General features: G+C 39.8%; 1 protein-coding gene across 2 annotated transcripts in view; it reads left to right on the top strand.

Moving 5' to 3' along the window:
• Window positions 1–23,727, top strand: part of TPP2 (tripeptidyl peptidase 2) — a 44,638-nt gene that overhangs the window by 3,204 nt on the left and 17,707 nt on the right. For both annotated transcript variants that reach the window (XM_044428197.1, XM_044428196.1), the window contains exons 2-19: window positions 1,544–1,672; window positions 3,822–3,917; window positions 4,654–4,758; window positions 5,523–5,647; window positions 7,010–7,173; window positions 7,737–7,891; window positions 9,193–9,269; window positions 10,794–10,921; window positions 14,600–14,699; window positions 16,089–16,237; window positions 16,344–16,459; window positions 17,500–17,668; window positions 17,872–18,029; window positions 18,781–18,857; window positions 19,626–19,732; window positions 20,071–20,225; window positions 21,689–21,805; window positions 23,308–23,408. In XM_044428197.1, the coding sequence (XP_044284132.1) occupies window positions 1,544–1,672; window positions 3,822–3,917; window positions 4,654–4,758; window positions 5,523–5,647; window positions 7,010–7,173; window positions 7,737–7,891; window positions 9,193–9,269; window positions 10,794–10,921; window positions 14,600–14,699; window positions 16,089–16,237; window positions 16,344–16,459; window positions 17,500–17,668; window positions 17,872–18,029; window positions 18,781–18,857; window positions 19,626–19,732; window positions 20,071–20,225; window positions 21,689–21,805; window positions 23,308–23,408 (2,228 nt within the window). The remainder of the gene's footprint in view (window positions 1–1,543; window positions 1,673–3,821; window positions 3,918–4,653; window positions 4,759–5,522; window positions 5,648–7,009; window positions 7,174–7,736; window positions 7,892–9,192; window positions 9,270–10,793; window positions 10,922–14,599; window positions 14,700–16,088; window positions 16,238–16,343; window positions 16,460–17,499; window positions 17,669–17,871; window positions 18,030–18,780; window positions 18,858–19,625; window positions 19,733–20,070; window positions 20,226–21,688; window positions 21,806–23,307; window positions 23,409–23,727) is intronic.

The raw sequence follows: 23,727 nt of genomic DNA, 5'->3' as shown, positions 1-23,727 counted from the left end.
AACTCTTGTATGTTTATTTCATAATATTTTTGCTGTGAAGAAGGGGCATGTGATCTCTGCAGACACAAATTCACAGTTTTGAGAACTGTAAACCTAAGCATCTTTGAAAATCTCTTCTTGATAGAAAGATTACCCAATATTACAGAAACCTCTGGAAGAACATGACATTGTGAATGGATTAATGGAACTCATTTACCAAAAGAATTTAAGTATTGCATGAATGTATAGCCTCATGCTACATAATTAAAAACTAATTCTTATTTCATGATGAATAACCTTTGGATAATCTTGGGACTATAGTGTATCTTAAATAGAAAACTGTTTGTAGATAGCTTTTTCCTCAACATTTTTATTTTAAAAATCCATTTTTTTAAAATCAATTTAAATTTTAAATATCCATTTAAAAAATCATTGATTTTATCCATTAATTGTACTGTTAAATTTTACCTCTGGGAAACCTTGTTTCTTACGAAGTTCAGAGTATGGTTGCTGGGTTAAACTATAGATATTCATGTCCACAGAGTATAGCATTTCCCACCAACTTAAATGGCTTTGATGGGGGTTAAGTAGCATCATGGAGGGTAAGACTAGCTATGGCCAATTGTTATAGTATCCTCAGCATCAGAGGTCGCAGGCTTCCAAATATCAGTTGCTGGGGAACATGAAAGGGATGGTACTGTTGCTATCCAGAACTCTACAAGAAACTGCAGCTGTGGGCACAGAATGCTGAAAAAGAGAGGCCTTTGCTCTGATCCAATATTGCTTCCCTGAGGTTCTTATTGGATTGATGTGTATAATAATTAGTCATAGGTAAAAATGAAACATTTTCAAACACCTTGCTATTTAAGGAAAAAGGACCTTATATATATATATATATATATATATATATATATATATATATATATAGAGAGAGAGAGAGAGAGAGAGAGAGAGAGAGAGAGAGAGAGAGTGGTGGGGGGAATTGCACTTGTGGATGTGTATTTCTTGCTATAGAACCTTCAGTGTAAATTTTGGTGAAAATAACAGTTTATTAACATCTTTGGCTATTAGTTTTTGGCCACAGTTTTTCCTCTGTTCTAATATATTTTCTGGTTTCTTCCACATGAGTCTGCTTGCTAATTAAGGTTATAATCCATGGAGACCCTCTTAAGTTTTCCATCTGTTGCAGTGGCCTGTCTTTGCAGGACCAGGGAGGGAGCTTTCCCAGTATTAGTGTCTTCCTCCTTAGGGAGGCTTGTCTTACCCACCTGCATCCCCACCCAGCTGTGCCTTTTACAAGATCTCCTTTAGAAAGGTGTTTGGTTTTTGTTTTTTTGTTTTTTGTTCTTTTTAATAGGTTACCTTACTCAACCTAGTTTTCACCTGACTGTTAGTTACGTTTGTGTTGTTTGCTCTAAAAAACTGTCAGGTTTTGCCACACCAAGTAAAAGACTTACATGTTGCCCATAGAAGGTTTCTGATTCTTTCAGTTACATCTTGTCTGTTTTACTGTGTTCACTCTTTTACTGGGAGTGAAGATTGTGTGTGTTTGTTTTTGTTTTAGATTACAACTGATGGGAAACCCAAGATAATTGACATCATAGATACAACAGGCAGTGGTGATGTAAACACTTCAACTGTTGTAGAACCAAAAGATGGCGAAGTTGTTGGTCTTTCAGGAAGAACCCTGAAGGTAAAGTTTATTTGGAATAAAATGTGGTCTCCTAAAAAAAAAAAAAAAAACCTTGTTTAAATTCGGGAGCAGAATATATGGACCCTGAGCAAAGTATGAGCCAGTTATGTGTTATAAAATAGCATGCAACCTTTGGACACACTAAAATTCTTTGTTGCTATTCCTGTTTTTAATTTGTGCTTAAGTGTTTGTTTGTGAAAATTGTGTGAGTGGGATGCATCTGACAATACAAGCTAGCAATACTCTCAGCAATGCAAGAATAGTATTGATGCTAATCTATTTGGTATGCTTTACAGTTCTACCCACATATTTTGAATCTTAACATCAGTTCACTTCCTCACTAATAGCATTCATGGTAAATCTTAGCAGCTGGATTCCCTTTTCCTGGTACATGGGCTGCATTCTCTTTTGGAATATTTGGACTTTGCCTCATTTTTCCATTCTACTGTCGGATTAACTATGTGCTCCACTGTGAAATTTTGAGGACACTTCATAAATTTTAACTGGTTGAAAATGAGAACTTGCTAAGACCATATAAAATCTGTCCATATAACAAAAAAGAGGTACATGAGTTCTTTCTTCCCAGTCCCAGTTCAGAGTTCTGGTTTTGGCCTTCGGTGCGCTAAATAACCTAGAACCTATGTATCTGAAAGAATGCCTCTTTCTGTATTATATGAGGAAACTCCTTTGTGAATGCCCCCACCTCTTGTAATAGGTCTGCTCAGGTGGTGGTCATAGACCTAAGCTAGCTTGGTGGTGATGCCCAGGTTAAAGAACACTCCGGTGGCCCAGTTCCTGTCTTATTTGCTCTTATGTGATGGGCAAAAACCATTTTAATTCAAAGAGCTCATTAATGAATTCTTTTTTTTTAAACCTGCACTGTCTTTAACTCTGTCCTCCTTTGTTTTTTAGTATGAACATGGTATTTATAGCTTTCATTTGGGATTTGTATTTTACTCTAAACTCACAGCTTTTTCTGTAGTTCAGTAAAGCAGTTTCAAGAAATAAGTGTATATACATGCATGATAGGTTAATCAATTCAGAATGCAACAGGTGCATTAAACTATATGATCTAAATGCAGGCATGTGAAAATATTCAGTCTTATGTGCAAAAAATCAGATTCTTAGGATTTTTGTAGAGATGTTTAAATTCATTTTAAAATTTTCTCCATTTTAAAGGACTCTTAGAAGCATTTTAAAATTTCAGTAACTTTGTTGTCAGATTCAAAATAAATAAATCATAACAAACACTTAAGAGCATGGACAGTTTGGCAGCTGTGACTTTTCTTTTGCGCTCCCGTGGCTACAATACAGAGACTGGACCTCCAGGGCAGAACCAGGCATATAGCCAGATATTTGCCTGCTGTTTTCACTGCAAATCCATCAAGCAAACCAAAGGTTAAATGAATACTTGCCTTTTCCACACATGAAGCCCATCTTTGTTTGTAGTCAATTTGTGTTCCATGGCAAGGAGGCCAGCCTGTCTTGTAGGTGTAATGAAAGGGAACTTATTCTACCCTCCATGTGTCATGTGCTTTTTTTTAAAGTATAGAGTCCCAGAGGTCTTTTATTTATTCTAGGCAATAGTGCACTTTTGATAGGAGAGAATGTTCTAATATTTAGCACTAACGCATGTAGTATGTTGCGCATTCTTAAAGGGATTTGAATCATGCTGTGTAGTATTGTGCTTCAGGGTCCTTTGGCATTACTGACCTTAATGCCTCCTCCTACATATGTTTATTTGTAAAGTAAAATAGGGTTTACTTTCAAGAAAGGATATACAACGCAGATCCATTCATATACTTACCATTTTTCCTAACAAATCTGTGAAGAAAGTAAGTATTTCTATAGCTCCTTTGCATGTGAGAAACTTGGGTAAGAATGTAACTCCTCAGAGCAGGCCGAGAATATCAACCTGTGTTCTTAAAGGTTGAGAACATTCTGAATTTCTTGTGAAAGCCTACGAGTAATCTACTTATTTCTGCAGTCAATACATACTTTCACAGGGTAGGATTAAACATAGTGAGGTTTGCTTGGGACTATATATGCATTGGTTTTGGCAATGGATGTAAATAATGCATGATTAATTAAGCTGAAAAGAGTGAACAAAATTGTGTATATTTCTAAATTCTTTTTCTTTTCCTTTTAGATCCCAGCAGACTGGATAAATCCTTCAGGGAAGTATCATATCGGCTTAAAAAATGGTTATGACTTCTATCCTAAAGCTCTTAAGGAACGAATACAAGTAATGTATCTTTGCATTTTCATTTCATACTCCCTTGCCTTAGCTTTGTCATTCTTTGGTTTCAAATAGACTCTTTTCTAAAGTAATGCCAGACCATGTTTGGTACCATGTGAACAAGTGTGGGCTCTTGTGGGCTCACCTATGTTGTGATTGCACAGTCCTCTTAAATGTAATCTCTCATTAGTTTAACCTAACAGATTGTTTTCTGTTCATCCTGCCAGAAGAATCTTGATTTGCAGGGCTCACTCATACCATAGTTGGCCAGTTCAGTTGTGATTCCAAACTTTAGCTTCCATGAAAGCAGAAACAGGTCACCAGCACAACATGTGCAGGAGGAAGAGAAGGAAGCTAGGTGCAGGATTTGATCATGCCACACCACCTCATAGCTTGTGAAATGGAAACCAATCCACACTCCAATTTTGTGTGACAATATTGTTCTCTAATGCTGATTCCCAGAATGGTCTTTTGCCACTTCTGCTAGGATAATTGGAACTGAAGAAAGCCCTGCTGCCCCAGCATTAGCATCCTGAGCACTCTGGGAGTTTGACCATCTTCCTTGCTTAGTGCTTGATTGCTTCTGTAAGAAATTGGAAGGGTTTTTGTTTGTTTTTCTTAGAAGCCAAGCATTAACAGAGCTGGACCATTTCACTCTTTTTGAATTACTGTGGCATAAGACCTGTCTGTACTAAATGGCATGAGGATGTCAATCTAAAATCAGTTTTATCATTTGTTGCAGAAAGAACGCAAGGAAAAGCTCTGGGATCCTGTTCATAGGTTGGTGCTAGCAGAAGCCTGTCGGAAGCAAGATGAGTTTGAAGCCACTCACAGCTCTCCCTCACAGGTTTGCACTAACTAGTGCCTTAAAACATTTATAAATAGTTTTAAATGTGTTGATATGTAAGAGGAGAGCTACCTTTTATTGACAATCTGTTACTGTGGTCACAATTGCATGATATTTATGAAACTTTTCCTGGTCTTTAGCTCTCACATGCACATCAGTGATAATTACACATGTTGTGGAAGGAGGGTAGGCTCCCCACCCTAGCCACCTGATCCAGGTGGGAAACATTGGCTGTCTCTAGTGATCTTTTAGACAGGGCATAACTTCAGATTTTAGCAATTGGACTGTATAATTCTACCATAGAAACTGTTTTACTGGAGCATCTCCAGAATGTCCTAAGAAGACCTTAAGCTCTACTTTCTGGGATGTTTTGTGATGCTCTAGGTACAAGGCTTCATAGTAAGAGCATACAGTCTGTCTTTAGTGCATATTCTTTTTGCTTTGGTTTGGTTTTTGAGAGTTGCTGCTCTCTTTTGGGTGGTGCAAATTCTGGGGAACTGACAAACAGTGATTGATGACATACGTTTTGCATCTTGGAACTGTAGACGTGATCCAGATTTATAAGGTCTATGACTGGCTGCAGTGGGAGGTGGAGGGGAACTCAAGGAATGAGGATCCCATTCAGTACGGAGAGAGTGCATACTTACTTGGACATGTATTCAATTCTTGTCTTACGTTTTGAGCATATTAGTGATATGTGTGTGGATTCCTTAGCTAGATAGGGGCATACTTCAGTATACTTTCTAAAGTATTTCTTCTTGCAGGAAAGCAAACTAATGAAGGAAGAGCTTCAGAGTCAAGTAGAGTTGTTGAATTCTTTTGAGAAAAAATATAATGATCCTGGTCCTGTATATGACTGCTTGGTGTGGCATGATGGTGAAACCTGGAGGTGATTTTTTTTTCTTTGCTTATTGCACACCTGTGTGGTAATAGATATGTGACTGTGAAGCCTGGCAGCCAAGTGCATGTACGACCTGAGCTGGGTATTATCCTGACCATGCCTCCCTCCCCTGAATGAGAGAGAATGGCTTCCAGGGATACAATCTTCAGGGTGCTGAGACAGGGCTGTTTCCTTAGGATCTTTGCAGCAAAGTGAAAGGATTGGGTTTTCAGCCTTCCACTACACTCCATGGCATGGGGGGAGGCATGGGGGTGGGGGCAGGCAGGGCTTCCAAAAAGAGAGGAAGGTGGTATACTTTATTCCCTTAGATGCCCACACAAATGAAAAGAATCATCTACCCCCCTCCTCCATCCAGCTGCTGCTCTGCAACTTGCTACAGAGCAGGAAAACGTGCTTTTCACTTGCTTTTAAGCCAGAAGGAGAACTGAGCATAGAGGTGAAAGTTTAGTACTTGCACAATTGGTACTCATCAAGAATGACTTAGCCTTTCTGGCCTCCTCATATTTAGAGCAACTCCCCTTATTAAGGGCAATAAGAGAACTGAAACAGGTATCCTGGAGCAGGCTGGGATTACATATTGATTGTAACTTACCAGCCAAATCGGTTTGGAGGCCTCTAGTTAGTATTTCACCTGTTGATCTGATTTGTCTGCTGCAAATATTCCAATGAACTATCGAAAGTGCTTAGAAATAATTGCTGAGTTGCCACTTCCTTTTCCTGTTATTTTCTTTGAGTTTGCTTGGAAAAGAACTTATTGGAATACTAATTGTTTTAACACTGTAACTTGCCTGCTGTAACCAGTATTATATTGTTAAACAAAGCACAGATTGATGGAGGGAAGTGGTTGTTGCCCTTTTTGGTGATTTCTGAACATGAGGTTATGGCAAATGTGTGCCAGGGCTGTCTTTCTGTTAGGAATTTGAAATCAGGAGCAGCAGGAGGGTCATGGGAGGAACAGGGGGTTGTTTCTAAGCCATTAAAAGTGCAATCTTGTGCATGTATAGACCAAAAAAACCCCCTACAGCTTGCACCATGGTCCAGCTAACTGTGCTGGCTAGGGCGTAATGAAAGGTATAGGTATTTGTTGTTTGTTTTTTTGTCAGCTGATATCAAGGATTATGGCAGAGTAGGGACCTTTCACATCTTTTAATTATCAGCTTTTTGCACAATTGAAATCAGCTTTGTATCTTGATGTGGTCATTTTTGGGATCATTAGGAATTAGGCTTGGGAATTGCTGCCTCTATCAAATTGCAAAAGATGAATTTCAGATCTCATGTAAAAAGATCTCTGTAACCACCTATGAAAAGAAAACTGATAATATGTGCATATGCTTCTTCCTTTATCTATAGAGCTTGTATTGATTTAAGTGAAACAGGTGATTTTTCTAACTGCACTGTTCTACGGAACTACAAAGAAGGCCAAGAATATGGATCTTTTGGTACATCAGAGATGTTGAATTATTCTGTCAATGTCTACGATGAGGGGAATTTGCTCTCGATTGTGACAAGTGGAGGTAAGATTAATGTTGCAGAGCAATTCTTAAGTATTTTTTTTATTTTGCTTAATATATACCTTGCTTTACCCTGAAAACTAATAGTAAAGCGATAAAATTAGAAAACATAACAAATAACAACATTGTCTTATTCTTGACCACAGGATCCCATTGCATGCATGCTAAGGGATGTCCATGGGTAGATCCGTCCATGGTTCAAGCATGTATTGACCACCCCAAGGCAATTCCTGGGGGTTGGGTGTACCAGTGTGCTTATTTATTCAGCATGGAGGGCTCCTCCCAAGTTTGCTTTACCCACAGTGACTAATTGTGACCATTTAGACGGCTATGCAGGTGAACCAAACTGAAAAGACAAAATTTTGGAATTTCACATACTGCAGGCACAGTATAGTTGTGGAACATCATGCTGTTATCATGTTAAGTGTGATAATAAGATGGTTTTTGACAATAAATAATAGAAGAACCTGTCAGGACTGTTTCATGGATCTGACTGAGCAGCTATTTTTTGTGGAAATGATCAGTTCTCCTCTTTTAATATTCCTTCTTTTAATTTATTCCTTCAGGAGCACATGGAACACATGTTGCTAGTATAGCTGCTGGATATTTTCCAGATGATCCAGATCGAAATGGTGTGGCCCCTGGTGCACAAATTCTTGCAATCAAGATTGGTGATACAAGATTAAGCACCATGGAAACTGGCACGGGCCTTATAAGAGCTGTAAGTATTAGCTCTAGAATACCTGTCATGCAGAAAAAGACACTGCCAGGAGGCAGTGCAAGTAGAATGCTCCCAGGGTTGTTCATTAAATCTCCCTTTGCTGCAAAGGCAACGTAAGTTCAGTTAAGCACTTGAAAGCAAGCAATTGCACTCTTTAGACTGCTTTCACTGTTTGCAGCCAAGTGGCTAGCATGAATATACACAGCAGCAAGCTAAAAATACTCATAAGCAGAAGGTCTAATGGCAAAGAGTGAAGAGTCATGAAAGTTTTTAATTTATAACAGGATGGCCAGTTCCCCGAGTCCAAAATGCCATGTCATCTCCACCCAAGCTGGTGGTGGCTACTCATACTTGTTTTGATGCAGTGTTCACTTTCCAGGCAAAAATGCTATTGGGGTAGCTTAGTAAATTCATACAAAAGCATAGCCATGACGTTGCAGTTGTGCACATTGGCCAAGGAGGCTCTGGACCCTTGGCTTGAAGCTTCTGGGAAGTCCCCTCAGTGCTGCTGTGAGAAGATGGAGGGCTGGCGGTAGGAAAGGCTGGAGGTTTTCCTATTGCCTAGCCAGTAGTTGGGCTTCCCTTCCAGCATGCTCTCCTATGCTTCTTCCTACTTTGTCCCTCGTCCCACTCCCCTTGCTTTCATGTAAGTTCTGGCCTGGGAAGCAGCAGTGCCCCCTGCAGACCAGTGAACACCATGTGCAGAATGCATTGTGCTTGCTGGGTCAAGAGCAGCTACCTGGGTAATGTTTCACAAGGCACCACGTCTCATCCAGGAAGCATCTGCTCCTTGCTGAGGTCTCTAAGATGTCTTTTGGGAAGCAGTGGTGCTGGGATGTTGCAAGATTAATGGGACTCTGGGAAGGAAACCAGAGTGGTACCCATCAGGCAAAGGGCAGTGCTGATCTCAGGCTTCCCTCCCAGCTGGCCAACACCAACCTAGGAATGCTGTTCACTGAAAGGGAGACTTGAAACAGCATAGCCGTTTATTAATTTAGTTATTTATTTTGTTTAGGATTTAGATTATATTGTAAGCCATCCTGAGACAAAAGTGACGGACAGCCAGTGAATGTTATAAATACATAGATAGCCCATTGAACACTCATAATTCTAGAAAAATGGTTCATCTTTGATGTACAGAAGACTGTGTTGTAGAAAAGAAATAATAAAGGAAACAGGCATGTTCATTTATAAATAGGAGTCTCTAGTCCTTGTTGAAATAATGCTATTTAGCAATGTGGGAGTTCTGTATAAATGAACGATGCTGTTTATGCACTGATGGTTATTTGCCTTTCTAACAGATGATAGAAACAATAAAATATAAGTGTGACCTTGTCAACTACAGTTATGGAGAAGCAACCCACTGGCCAAATGCTGGGTGAGTACACTATATTTTTATGACTACTACTTTCTTATATGTCACAGATGACCACCGTCTTTGAGTTTGGCTGTTATGCTTGGGACCACTGAGCTATTTCACTTGCAAGGACTAGAAGTCAGCCTAGGATAGGGGAAGGCTTGGTGAAGAGGTTGCTGCAGGAGGGATGTATGAAGAGAACAAGATAGCATTGTGAGGTTACCGGGGTAGCAGTTCCCACCTTGGGTCATAAGAACCAAAAAATTGGCATGCCAATTGAAATTTGCTAAAGGCAAAGTAAAATTATCTGATTTTATAAAATATGAAATGATTTATTATATATGCAAATCATATACATACCCAGCAATATTTGTGAAACCCTTTTCTCAGATTATAGGAAAAGGACCAAATACAACTTCTTAAATTGGAAAATTGTAATGAAACCACCAAGCATGGTTTGGGTTCCAGCTGTATTTGTGTTTGTAAAGGGGAAACATACATTGAATGCATTAATGTCTGTCAGCAATTTAGATTTAAATTTGTATTTGTTTATTCATCATTGTAAATCAAATCAAAATATGAACATAAAAAGAACCTCTCTCAGTCAGACTAAAGACCTACTTAATTTGTCTCCCATACTTAAAGTAATATATAGCCATTGATAGCCTTACTGTTCTTCTCCATGAATTTGTTTAATCCACCTTTAAAGTTATTCAAGTTGGCAGTCATCACTGTAGCCAACATATTGTTGGATTGCAATTTCTCACATTCCTGGCCAACAGCTTATGAGGATCCAAGGTTGAGACCCACTCACCCTGAGATAATTATGTGATAGCAATTACAGTGGGAACTACTGTAAAATTGGTAGATGGGCACTGGGTTTTCCAGTCCAGTGAGTCCTCCAGCCACAGATAACTGGGAGGAAAACTGCAGGAGGGTTGGGTATGATCAGGTAATGGAATATCTTGAATGATTATGGTGCACAGCACTCTTGAAATACCCTGACCCGAAACACTAGAGGAATGACATGCATGATTAAATATTTCATTTGTGCTTGCTTTTTGATGATAGAAAATTTTGTTGCTAACTGAATCATGGTCTTTGTTTTGGTTCAGCTCCAACTCTAATCAGTGACTTTTGGCTGTGTTAGTACCTATGTCAGCTGGAGAGTTTTCTGAACATTGTTTTTGGCCACATTTCTTAATAACTTTGGAGTAATAGTTTGGGGGGCTAATATTTGGACACTACCATGAAACTGCCCACTTTTCCAAGAGAACTCCTATATCCCAAAATGATGTCATGGTGCTGCATAAGGGGTATTCATTGCCAAAATTGTTGTGAAATACTCCAGGGTCTGTCAGCTGATGGGAGGTACAAAAATGTAACAAATAAGAACTGGACAGTATGATGCAAACCGCAAAATTGGTCAGTTGCCTAATGTACTTTAGGAAGGCGGCAGTGTGTAAATCTCAGTAGTATTTATCATGGGTGGTGGTGGGAGACAGAAAGAACCACTGAACTAATCTGTTCTCTTGCCTCTTCTAGGAGAATATGTGAGGTAATTAATGAAGCTGTTTGGAAACACAATGTCATCTATGTTTCAAGTGCTGGGAACAATGGTCCTTGTCTGTCCACTGTTGGATGTCCTGGAGGAACCACATCTAGTGTGATTGGCAAGTATTTTAAATTATATAAAGAAATTTGTTCTGAGTCATATTTGTTCTTATCTAATTCTGATAAATTATGGTGATAAGTGAGTATTCCCAATCCTGTATTTGCCTCCACTAAGATGGACTCTTATTCCACTTTCTTCTCTAACTGCTTCTTTGTGTCTGCATCTTCTGCCCACTCATCTGGTTTTCCGATTCTCAGAAGTGGCAGGGGCTGGCATGGCTACTGCTCTGAGGGTTTCTGCTTGTCTGGGAGGAAGGAGGCTGGGGCAGCCAGGAAATGGGGTTTGCAGGAAAGAGCTGTGATGTGTGTACATCAACACTAGGAGCATGATAAAGAATCAGGAAGAGCTTGAGGCTCTTCTGGGAATAGAGTATGACTTAGTGAGGATCGCAGAAACTTGGCGGGATGATAAGCAGGATTGGAATGTCAACACAGAAGGGTATGCTCTGTATATGTTAAGGAAGGGATAGGGTGTAATGAGATAGGGGGCAGGGTAGAAGGTAGAGGTGGTCTGGGTAAGATTGACAGGTCTAGACAGGGGCAGGGACCTGATAGTAGGAGTATGTTATCACCCACTGCATCAACTTGAGACCCTGGACGATTATCTGATAGATCAGATTGGAAGGCTATCCCAAGGGAAGGATATGGTTATAATGGGAGATTTCAGTCTCCCTAATATTGGAAGGCTATAAATAAGGCAAGCTCTAGAAACCCTAGATAGGGAAGGGGGGTTGGCAGCCACACAACATGGCTTCCACAAAAATAGGTCCAGCCAGACAAACCGTGTGGAGTTCTAGGACAAGATTTCGATGTGGCTCGATGGAGGGGACGTGGTGGATATGGTTTACCTGGATTTCAGCATGGCCTTTGACAAGGTGCCACATGGCATCCTGGTTGAGAAATTGATAAGCTTCAGGATAGAACAAGGTACTGTCCAATGAATCACAGAATGGTTGATGGACTTCAAGCAGAGGGTGACTATTAGCAGGATGTCATCAGGATGGCAGCTAATGATGAGTGGAGTCCCTCAGGGCTCAGTTCAGGGACTGATTCTGTTCAGTGTCTTCATCAATGACTTGGAGGAACCAGTCTGCTGACCAAATTCATGAACAATACCAAAGTAGGGGTGGTGGCCACACCTGGGGAGCAGGTACTCCAGATCCAAAAGGATCTGGACAGGCTGTTGAAGTGGACAGGGGAAAACAGGATGGTGTTCAGTGCAGATAAGTGCAAGATCTTTCCCTTGGGACTCAGGAATAGATGCCATCGGTACAGCATGGATGACAGGTGGCTGGAGAACAGCACTTGTGAAGGAAATCTTGGGGTACTTTTTGATTGCAGGCTAAACATGAGCCAGCAGTGTGATGCAGTGGTTAAGAAGTCAAACATCAGCCTTGGATATATACCTAGAGGCATGGCTTCCAGATTGAGAGAGGGGCTGGTACTACTCTCTAAGACTCTGGTGTGTCCACAAGAGGGACATAGCAAGGTTGGAATCAGTTCAGCGCAGGATCACAAGACGGATTGGGGGAATGCCATATGAGATGAGATTGAGGGAACTGGGGCTTTTCAGCTTGGAGAAGAGGAGAGTCCGAGGGATCTTAATAGCGACATACAGGTGTGAAGAGGTGTCACATCATAGAGGGTTATGACCTGTTTTGCCCTGTGGTAGAGGAAAGCATGCGGTCCAGTGGGGCAAAGCTCAAGGAACTGGGTTTCAGGTTGGATGTCAGGATGCCCCATCAGTGAGTGTTCAAGACAAAATTGGACAAGCACATGCTGGATAATGTGTGGAGCCAGCTGGAGCCGGGGGTGGTCCTAGATGGCCCGGGAAACCCCTTCTGACTCGCACTGTTTCTGTTTTGAAGTGCAAAATATCCATCAGGAATAAATATGGGATTGGGTATTCCAGGTACAGTGAGTGGAGGATGGAGGCAATTGCATCTCTTTTTCCTTCCTGAAATGAAGAATCTGATAGACTGACTTCTGAGCCTGTTTAGGTCACTTACTGGTGATGGAGTGGGATAGGTGCTGGGCTGACCATCGGATCCTACAGATCCTGGTTTCTCCTTTTGATAGCCTTCCTGCCCTCAGGTGCAGCTGTGCAACAAAGCACAGTGCTTCCTAGAGCAGCTGAGAAGGTGATGGGGTAGGGTTAGATTTTCCCTCCGGTGGTTGTAGGAGTGTCTTGCCACAAAAGCAGGAATCCCAAGTCTATGGTCTCCAGGATATTGACCCAGGGAGCATATGACTGTTTTGTAAGTAGTCTGTAACTTGTAAGCCAATTGTGCTGATCAGTTTGTTTGTCAGAACTATCATTGTCATCAAACTTGCATTGTGCCATGGAGCAGGTGAACAGGTTATTGCTGGAATTGGTATTTTGTTGGGGCCAGGTGATTTCAGGACATTAGTATTTTTATTCAGATGATTCTAAATTGTTGCTTTATATAGTTCTAATAAAATTAGGCAGTAAAATCTGGCAAAAATCTAGACCCCCAAACTGTTAATAGCTGATCTGCTAGCCTCTAAAGCATCTTAAGAACATGGAATAGCATGAAATATCTTAACTGGGCATTTAGAACAATACTGTGTTTGGAATGAATAATACTGTGTACTACCAAACAAAAGACTGCCCTCACCACCACCACCCCACTATGAAAGAAATGTCTGGGGCAGACCTCTTGAAGTCATTCCCATGTTAGGTTTTTTGTAAGTCATAAAATATAAGAATAGTCCTGATACATCAGAGCAAAGCCTGGTCTAGTCCAGTATTCTGTTGACTGTGGCCAGCCATCTGCCTAATGGAATCTGGAATCCCATAAACAGAATTTAAATATAATAAGCACCTTGCTGCTAATGTTCTGCAGCAATTCACATTCAGAGGTAAACTGCCTCTGATCCTGGAAATAATGTATAGTCATCAGGGCTAGTAGATAGCTGATAGCTTCTATCCTCCACGAATTCATATTTGTCTAATTTTTTTTAAAGCAATTCAGGTTGGCAGCAGTTGGCAACACTCTGTGGTGTAATTATTCCACAGTTCACTATACACTGTGTGAATTTTTTCCTTTTAACTGCCCTAAATCTTCCACCATTCAGCTTCATTGGTTGACCCTAGATCCTAGCATTATAGGAGAAGAAGAATGTCCAAGTAGCTTGTAGAGATTCTGGCTGCATCCTTTTCTGCAAGAATGGGGTGTTCTCAAAATATTAGCTTCTGTGTTCTTCAGATTTATGTCTATCTCGGATGTAAATGGCACAATTGAACAGATGGACCAGCCTGAAGAGAAGCCTCAGAAGTGCTTATGTCAAACAGGTTATTAATTGATCAGTACTTCTTAGCGTAGTGTGTGTTCCCTTTACTTTTTCAGCAGTCTGATATTCAGGCATAAGGAGATAAAATGCTTTATATCCAGTGTCTTGCATTTTCAAAATCACGGGGTAAGCAGTCTGGTTCCATTCTGACATGTTGGACTAAAATTCCATAATTCTTCATCACTGGACCTGCTGGCTGGGCCTGAATGAAGTTGTAATCCAAAATAACTAGAGGGCACCAGAATGCCTACCCTGAGATCAGAACTATTGAACATGAGCATAACTGATTTAAATAATTAAGGATGTTTTGAGAACCAGCTGTAGCAGGTAATAGTTCAAACTCATGCCATATAATTTTACAGGTGTTGGTGCATATGTATCACCTGATATGATGGTCGCTGAATACTCGCTGCGAGAGAAACTACCTGCAAATCAGTATACTTGGTCATCTCGAGGGCCTAGGTAAATGATTCATGAGCTCATATGAGTTCCATCATGTTGTTTGTATTATCCATTTAACATTTCAGAAAATAAGAAATAGAAACATTTCCTGATTGTGGAAAGTTAATAATAGATAATAAACTCTTGTAATTTGGAAATTGAGCATAATGGTGAGGTTGATGGCATAAATGTTCCTTATACTTGTTTCCGATTTAAAATAAATTTCTAAGGAAAGGATTTTCTACTTTTTAAATAATATTTTTATTTTTGTATTTAAAAATAAGATCTAACATGGATCCTTCTAATTTGGAAGAGTTGATTTTAATCAATTGATTAGCTGTATAATATTGTGAACTTTTTAAAAGCATAAACTGATGTGGAAATGGGACAAAATGAATTTAAGATTAGAAAACTGAGAAACTGAACTCATGATCCCTAACCATGAGCGGAATAACTAACAAAACCCAGAAACCCATGTGATTAATTTGGCAGGTGCAAGACTGAGTTCTTTTTTCCTGTTTCAGATTTATTTTAATAAGTCTAGTAAGCAATATGAATAGATCCTGATTGGCTTTACAGGAAAGTGCTAGAAATGGAGATAATCCAGGGGAAGCAACAGTAGGATGAAAGAAATTTTAATCATTTTAAGCAATTGCTAAGTACAGTCAGCATTTTACCATGTAGAAACTTACTATGTGAGCAATATCTTGGCAAGTCATTTCCTCCTGCCAGTTCATAGGGACAGAAGTTCAGTGGCACAATAAAAGCATGTTGCCCTGGATGCAGGATTGCCAGTTAAAAGAGTCTCATTAAGCAGGAGCTAGAGAAGGCCTCTGTCAGTCAGAGCAGATGATTTTGCGGCTTGAAAATCCGTGGTAGCTCCGTATGTGCCACTATGAAAGAAGTCAGTTGTATGCAATATCCAATTAGTGATGAGCTTTGGCCACACTTGTGCATCTGATCAGAAGTCTGAGAGAAGCAAGTAATAATTTCTCCTAATCCTAATCTTGGCAGGGCAACATAGATTACCCAGTTAACATGCGCTTATGTGCACATCATAGATTTATTTAATTTAAATAAATATTATTTATTTATATTATTTAATTTGTACGCCACCCCCAGAGTCAGAGGCTCTCTGGGTGGCTTGCTTGCTTGCTTGCTTGTTTATTTATTTATTATTTAAGTCATGATTTGGTAGGTGCTTATCTGTGTGAATTGGTGAGACATGGGTGGATTAGGTTTCATGCATTTCCCAACTACTGGGCCACTTAAAGGTGATGCCCTTCTGGCAGTTAGGTAGAAGGGAATCTTGCATGATGCCATTTCTGCATAACTCTAGGAAAGAAAGTGGCATAGCTTAGGAGGCAAAAGGTGAATTGTTGCCACATTGACCATGCTTCTGTCTTTCAGTACGGATGGAGCACTGGGGGTGAGCATTAGTGCACCTGGAGGTGCTATTGCATCTGTTCCAAACTGGACCTTACGAGGGACACAGCTCATGAATGGCACATCCATGTCTTCACCTAATGCATGTGGTGGCATTGCTTTAGTATTGTCAGGTAATGTGGAACCCCACTCCTTTAAAACAAGTGGTACTTGCAGGAAGAAATCAGTAATTTGAATGCAACAATTTATCTGATTTCTATCCATGGGCTTGTGTTACAGGACTTAAAGCTAATGGTGTGTGTTACACTGTACATTCAGTGAGGAGAGCACTAGAAAATACTGCAGTGAAGGTGGAAAACATACATGTATTTGCACAAGGACATGGTGTTATTCAGGTAATTATATACTATTTCTCAAAGAAACAATTTTTGTTACTAGTCTCTTAGGACAGCTATTCTATCGCTCCTGTTCTCCATTATTTGACGTTTGCTGCTGCTTTGTCCAAAAACAAATTGCTTGATTCAAGCTGTGCTGGAGGCAAGAAAAGTTGCTGGGTGTACATTGTATCATGTCCCTTTGCTGTAGTGGCTTGACTGTTACATAGCTTCTATTATCTTATGGGGATTCAGTAGCTCCCATATTCTGAGTTTCCATGTTGCTATTTCAGGGTTTCTTTTCTATGGGATGCAGTCCTATGCATGCTGAAATGGGAACAATTCTGCACAATCACAGTGGGACTCACTTCTGATGTACTTCTGATAGAATTACACTGTGTAGTTTTACTATATGTCTTATGCTACTTGGCACAGATTGCACAAAACCCTTTAAGTTCTATTTCATGTCAAGTGGTTTGACTATTTTTTTATATGTATACCCTACTTTTAAAACACAATTAAAAACAAAAATAAAATTGGAATAAAACAGCTGAAACTTTAACTGCTCTTGAAAGAATCAGTGAAACAGGAGCAGAGGGTAAAATCACTGCAGTTAAAACAACCACTGTAGTGCCAGTCTAATCCCTTCTACAAGGAAGTCTTCAGCCCCTTCTAAAACTCTGTGATTACTGAATGAGTTTCCAAGAGGGTTCATTCCAAGAGTTGCAGCAGTAGTGAATGGCTTGGCCCTAGTGTCCTCCAGTCATGCCAAAAGCTGTTCCCAGTTAGAGATTGCAAGTAATTTTTGTCTTGTGCTCGAATTGTTAAGTATTGTTTCTTGCTTAAGTATGTTATAATATACAATATGCCTTAAGGCATTGCTAAAATTTGCATATATACTGTTGGCATCAAAAATATTAAAATATGCATAGCTGGTTCTGCTACTGTTGAACAGCAGCTCAGGCAGGCCAGTTCTGCAATATTTTCAGTTACAGACATGGACATGAATGGAATTATATTTCCACATTTTAGAGTTAATTTTTGTTTATTTTCTTCTACAGGTTGATAAAGCCTATGACTACCTCACTCAGAATTCATCCTTTGCAAACAACATCGGTTTTACTGTTACCTGTGGCAACAACCGTGGAATCTACCTCAGGGAACCTGTTCAGGTAGCTGCACCTTCGGACCATGGAGTTGGCATAGAACCATTCTTTCCTGAAAATACAGGTAGGAAAGGAGCTGCTTGTATTAAGGGGTGTGGGTGGGTATGGACCCATTATTTTAAGGGGTATATAATGGGTATGGACCATAAAACATTAGAAAAATGTATTGTGGAATTTAAAGGAACACTGTTGTTTTCTGTTCTACTTAAAACAGTCTTTAGGATATGAACTGATGGAACAAAATTCTGTATTTGCACATTGTTTCAGAAAATAGTGACAGGATATCCCTCCAGCTTCATTTAGCACTGACTTCAAATGCATGCTGGGTTCAGTGCCCTACTCATCTGGAGCTCATGAATCAGTGCAGGCACATTAACATTCGTGTGGATCCACGTGGCCTACGGGAAGGAGTTCACTATACAGAGGTATGGTCTTCTGACCTCTTTAGTGTTAGAGTGTTTTTCTTTTCAAACCGGTGTGGGCTTCATCCCCAGCTTTCTAAAAGTTATCTAGGTATTACAGATAGGACAGTCCAGTCTTACAGTCTTCAATGGGAGCTATGTCCTTCCCATTCTATTAAAATTAGATCTGGTAAGAACCACAATACAGCAGTGCCTGATATAATTGTCTGTAACTTTCAGCCATTTCGAAGTGATGTGTGTAGAGGTAGGGCTGGAAGGAGTTGATTCCTTGAGCTTTCCACAAATGAGATCAACAGGAAATAATTTAAAAAGTGCATTAAGGAAGAGATGAGTGAATTTGCACATAATGCTAACCTATGATATGGGTTCTTAAATTCTAGATTGTCACATTTTGCAAAACCAGCTGTCTTCACAAATTATGCTTCGTTAAGCAGGAACAACCCAGAAAAAGAGCTTGTGGTTTGTGGGGTTCTGAATTCTGGTTTCTACACATTACATCAGAATTGTGAGTTCTACATGGTTTGTTATGTGAAGCAACAGAATGGACAGTCAAGAGTGGTTTTAAAAAGCCATTCTGCATACCAGTATGTAGTACAGAGGCATTTGGTACACAGGATCAAGTAGGGGGATAATAAACAACCCAGACATTCAGAAGACAAGCGCTATTTTGTTTGATCATCTGCCAGATGAAGCTTGGGTAAGGAAACAAGCTGTTAAAACATGGTGGCTAATTTTATTGCATTCAATTTTCTAGGTGTGTGGTTATGAAATATCAATGCCTAATGCAGGTCCTTTGTTTAGAGTTCCAGTAACTGTTGTTATACCAGCAAGGTAAATGAGTTTTTACTGCTTGCTTTTTAATGTGAAACCTTTCTAAGCAATCTTGATTGGTATATCTGGCCTCTATCTCTGCTTATCTGTATGAAGCCCCAGCACTGAATGGTGGGCAGAATTCAAATCCAACTCAAGCCTTTTTGTGTATTGCAAAAGTCACAGTACAAGAGTCCGAACCAGTGTGGTCCCCGGGCTAGAGAGCTGGGCTTGGATAAATAAGTTTTAAGCCCTGGTTTGAGCACACTGGGAGACTACAAAAATTCTCATCTGTGAAATGGGAATAACTCACCTCAGAGTAAGACAATTCCATATAAATCTGTAACAGGAGTAAAAAAAAGGAGGCTTTTGTTGAATTGTACCAGTGGACAATCAAGTTCCAACTATGGACAAACATATTTGTGGGATGCTTCTAGAACTTGAGGATCACTGTTGTATACATCTTTGAGTTATTCTTGTTTCATATTAAGAACATAAGAACACATATATTTTGAGGAGACCAGGGCTTCAAGAAAGAAATTCCATGGCATCTTTGGAAAGGTGTCAGAAGTTAGCATTATTGAAAGATCTCTGTTTCTTGGTCAAGGGTATTCCTGTAGCCATTTAAACCTCTTTAAACCAGTTACAGGAACTGATCATTTTGGATATCTTTAAAATAGCATGCACATTCCAACCTGTATGCTGGATGTTTTGTAAAATAAATATTTAGTCTTTCTTTCCATACATGTGCATTCTGCATTTTGTAAAACACTGTGATTATGTTTACAGGATAGATGAAGCTTCACACTATGATCTTAAATTTACTGATGTTCATTTTAAACCTGGTCAAGTCCAAAGACACTTCGTTGAAGTTCCTTCGGGAGCAACATGGGCTGGTAAGTCAAGTAATATAGCAAATTGGGAACTCACTAGAAGAACTTGATGAATGTTTATTGGTAAACAGTTCTTGAACAGTTTAAGATCTGTGCGGTATTTTCTATAGCTGCATGTCACTTTGAGTGTCTAGATTAAAAGTGGAGTTCATTAATTTGGTGTCTATTTGATACTTGCATTTAACTTTTATGGATGATCAGTATAGCCATTATCAAGGGGATTATCATGCATTATTTTCTAAAGCAGACTTGCCAGTAGTTATAATTCTTTCTCCTGGACTTTGGCTTACTCCTTGGATGCATGCACTAGAACTGAAGCAGCACCCTTTTCTCTTACCTAGAAGTAACAGTGTGCTCATCATCATCTGATGTAACTGCCAAGTTCGTTCTCCATGCGGTTCAGTTAGTAAAGCAAAAAGCATACCGAAGTCATGAGTTCTACAAATTCTCTTCGATTCCAGAAAAAGGATCCATTACTGAAGCATTTCCGGTCTTAGTAAGTCCAAAATCGAAAGAGCTAAGTGTTACTGCATACAGGGATATAATAGTTGAAAGCAAGTATGATTTCCAGAGTATCTCTCACATTGGACTTGGACCTTCAATGTTCAGATGGCTGTGGGTTCATTCTTCCTTTTACCTTTAGTGTCCTATTTGAATAATGTGAATAACAATCATGACCTGCCACACAGGTTGATTGGGTAGATAAAACAAAATAAGGCCTATAAGGCAGTATCTTTTTTTAAAAAATGAGCTCTGTTACTCATGCAGAGACTCTCAGATTCATAAAATGGTTGGTTTAGTGTTATAATATAAAACAATGTTCTTGCCAAGATTTAGAATACTGCATATTCATTACTTCAGGTTTATTTAAATATACCAGGATTGAAACTGGATTTGGTGGGCACTGATTGTGCCAATTGTAGGCTCAGGTATATTCTTCTTTTTCTCTGCAATGTTGACTCTGCACAGTGAGAAGCAGATGCAGGAGGGAATATGTGAGGTGCATCTTTGCATAAAACAATAGCTCTGCTGAAACTAATGAAACCCTCTTGGGTTCATTCTGAAGCCATCGACTGTAGCTGGTTTAAATATGACTGAAGCTTGCACAAAAGTATAACTGTCGCTCATGCACATCCCGTTAAACTTCAGGTGCACTCATGGGAGATTTCCTGTGCTGGTTGTGCTGATGATTCACATTCTGATTTCGGGTATGAGACTGTGGGTCAATGTTTAGCAAAGGCTTTCTTGTGTATTAGCTTTGGCACAATAGGTTAAACAGCTCTTGAGTTTGATAAAACACTTCTTCATTCTTGCTTCACTTGAAAGCTTACCATGTCCAAAACAGTGGCTTTAGTGCAAGTTATCTTTTTCTGCAGATGATTTTGGTTTATTGATTCAATGATTCAATATGGTAATTACCTTTGTAGCTACTTGAATTAAAATTTAGCAGACTGTTTCAGCATACTAAAACAAAAACGTCAATGCCATCATTCCTCATTATATAGCACTTATTTGCTTAACAGCTTTTTTAGTATTTCTATTCTTAATTAGAAAGGTAAACATTATATATTATAAAACACATAGACCAAAGTTGGTAGTTCAGGAGTGACTGGGTTTGCACAAGGAATCCCGCCCTCCTAGCATTGGCAGGAACATGGGAGTGGGGAAGTGAAGTCATCTGTGCTCCGCTCAGTGTTCCCACAATCTCCTGTGGGATACCAGTGGGATGACAGAGTGGAGAACCCGATTGCTGCTGTGCCTGATTATCTGTTAGGCACAGGGGCATTTTACTCACAGTACATAGATAAAACAACAGGGCAAGGAGATCACGTGAACCCACCCACTATTATGTGCCATTTAAGCAGCTTGACTGATTTCCTTGACTTTTGGAGACAGGGTGAGTTAATGGAATGTGAGAACCTATGTATAAATCACAACCTTTCTCCCTCCCACACAAAGGGTGGAAGAACAATTGAATTCTGCATTGCTCGTTGGTGGGCAAGCCTCAGTGATGTCAGCATTGACTACAGCATTTCATTCCATGGTATAGTGTGCTCCCCTTCTCCATTAAACATTGTGAGTATCATTTGATGCCTTTTATTATGTTTTGGTAAATCTTGCCAAAAGCGGTTAACACCTCTCTGAGGGAGGGCCGGGTACCTGCCCCTTTAAAGGAGGCGGTAGTCCGACCGGTCCTGAAGAAGGCGTCACTGGATCCAGAGATGGACACTAATTATAGACCAGTAGCCAACATCCGTTTCTGGGCAAGGGGTTGGAGTGGGTGGTGGCGGGACAACTCCAAGCACTCTTGGATGAAACTGATTATCTGGACCCATTTCAGTCCGGCTTCAGACCCGGGTACAGTACTGAATCTGCCTTGGTCACAGATCTCAAGGGGCGGGAGGGCATATATGGACGCAAGCGTTCCTTTAGATATGACCTATAAAGCCCTTAACAGCTTGGGTCCTGGTTACCTGAAGGAGTGCTTACATCCATATATGCCTGCCCGCCTGCCCCTTGAGATCTGCAGGAGAGGCCCTTCTCTGGGAACCCTCCATGAAGGATATTAGGAGGGTAAGTACTCAGAGGAGGACTTTCTCCGCAGTGGCGCCCAACCTATGGAATGTGCTCCCCAGAGAGGTCCGTCTGGCACCGTCGTTATTTGTTTTTCGGCGCCAGGCAAAGACCTTTTTATTTAAATGTCATTTTAATTGTTAATATTTATTTATTTTATATTTCTGGCCAGGTTGTCTCAAATTATATTGTTTTTATATTATGTTTATTTATTGTTGTGAGCCGCCCCGAGGCTTCAGTGAATGGGTCGACATTGAAGCTTCCTGAATGAATGAATGAAGAATAGAATAGAATAGAATAGAATAGAATAGAATAGAATAGAATAGAATAGATGACTTGGAGATACATGGTTTTCTGATATACAGTTATGCAGTCAATGTAGACATTCTGTGCACTGAAGGAATTTAAAGATGTTAGCAGGTCCAACTTCCTGTTTTGGTGCAGCATACCTGTTGTCTTAGGCCTGCAAAGGCATCTCCATCACTTTAGTGTGGAAGCTTGTTCTGTTGCTGTATTAAACAGGCAATTAAGGACTGTTCTCGAAAACTTTTTTTGCACCTTGTGCTTGAGTCAACATGTGTTTGACTGATGTAGGTTGAATCAGTCTGACCATCAAACTGACCTTTCTCCTCCTCAAACTTTTATGTAGGCTGAATGAGTATTATCAGCTCCTATTCATAAAGGAATATAAATGGCTTTTCTTTTTCTTGCATCTTATTCCTACCCCTTTTATTCTTGTTGATATTAAAGACAAAAAAACTAAAGACCTGTTCTGAAGTCAACAGTTCAGAATATTGGTTCCTTACACACTTACTATATGAAATGTAAAAAAGCATATGCCATTTCACATTTAAACTTTTTAAAGCATACTAATTAGTTAATATCTAATGAAATGTACTCATTTTTAAAATATTAATCTAAAATGCATTTTCCATGTATATATATGCACATACACTGCTAGAACTACAAAGCTGATAATAACAAACACCTGTTTTTCCTTTTAGCATGCATCAGAAGGCATAGCACGCTTTGATGTTCAGTCAGCACTAAAATATGAAGACATTTCTCCTTGCATTAATCTCAAAAGCTGGGTTCAAACACTAAGGTACAGTCAAATCAAAAACCAGGCAGCTGCATGAATAAAATTCACTGGATTAGAGAAAATAATAGCACTGTTTGTTTATTTATTTGATAGATCCCCCTTTTTTCTTATGAACCTAAAGTGGTTTACATTATTCTCTTCCTACTCTCGGTTTTATCCCCACAACAACAAGCCTGTGACGTAGGTTAGCCTGAGACTCTGTGACTGGCCCAAAGTTATCCAGTTCACTGCATGGATGAGTGGAGACTAGAACCCAGGTCATCTGAGTGTCAGTCTCCTTGTTAAGATTCATAAGTTCCTACGACACAGCTCTTCTTCAGGT

Source organism: Varanus komodoensis, unplaced genomic scaffold (assembly GCF_004798865.1).
Source record: "Varanus komodoensis strain SLA01 unplaced genomic scaffold, ASM479886v1 scaffold2, whole genome shotgun sequence".
NCBI classification, from domain to species: Eukaryota; Metazoa; Chordata; class Lepidosauria; order Squamata; family Varanidae; genus Varanus; species Varanus komodoensis.
This window is presented reverse-complemented; position numbering and strand designations above follow the sequence as displayed.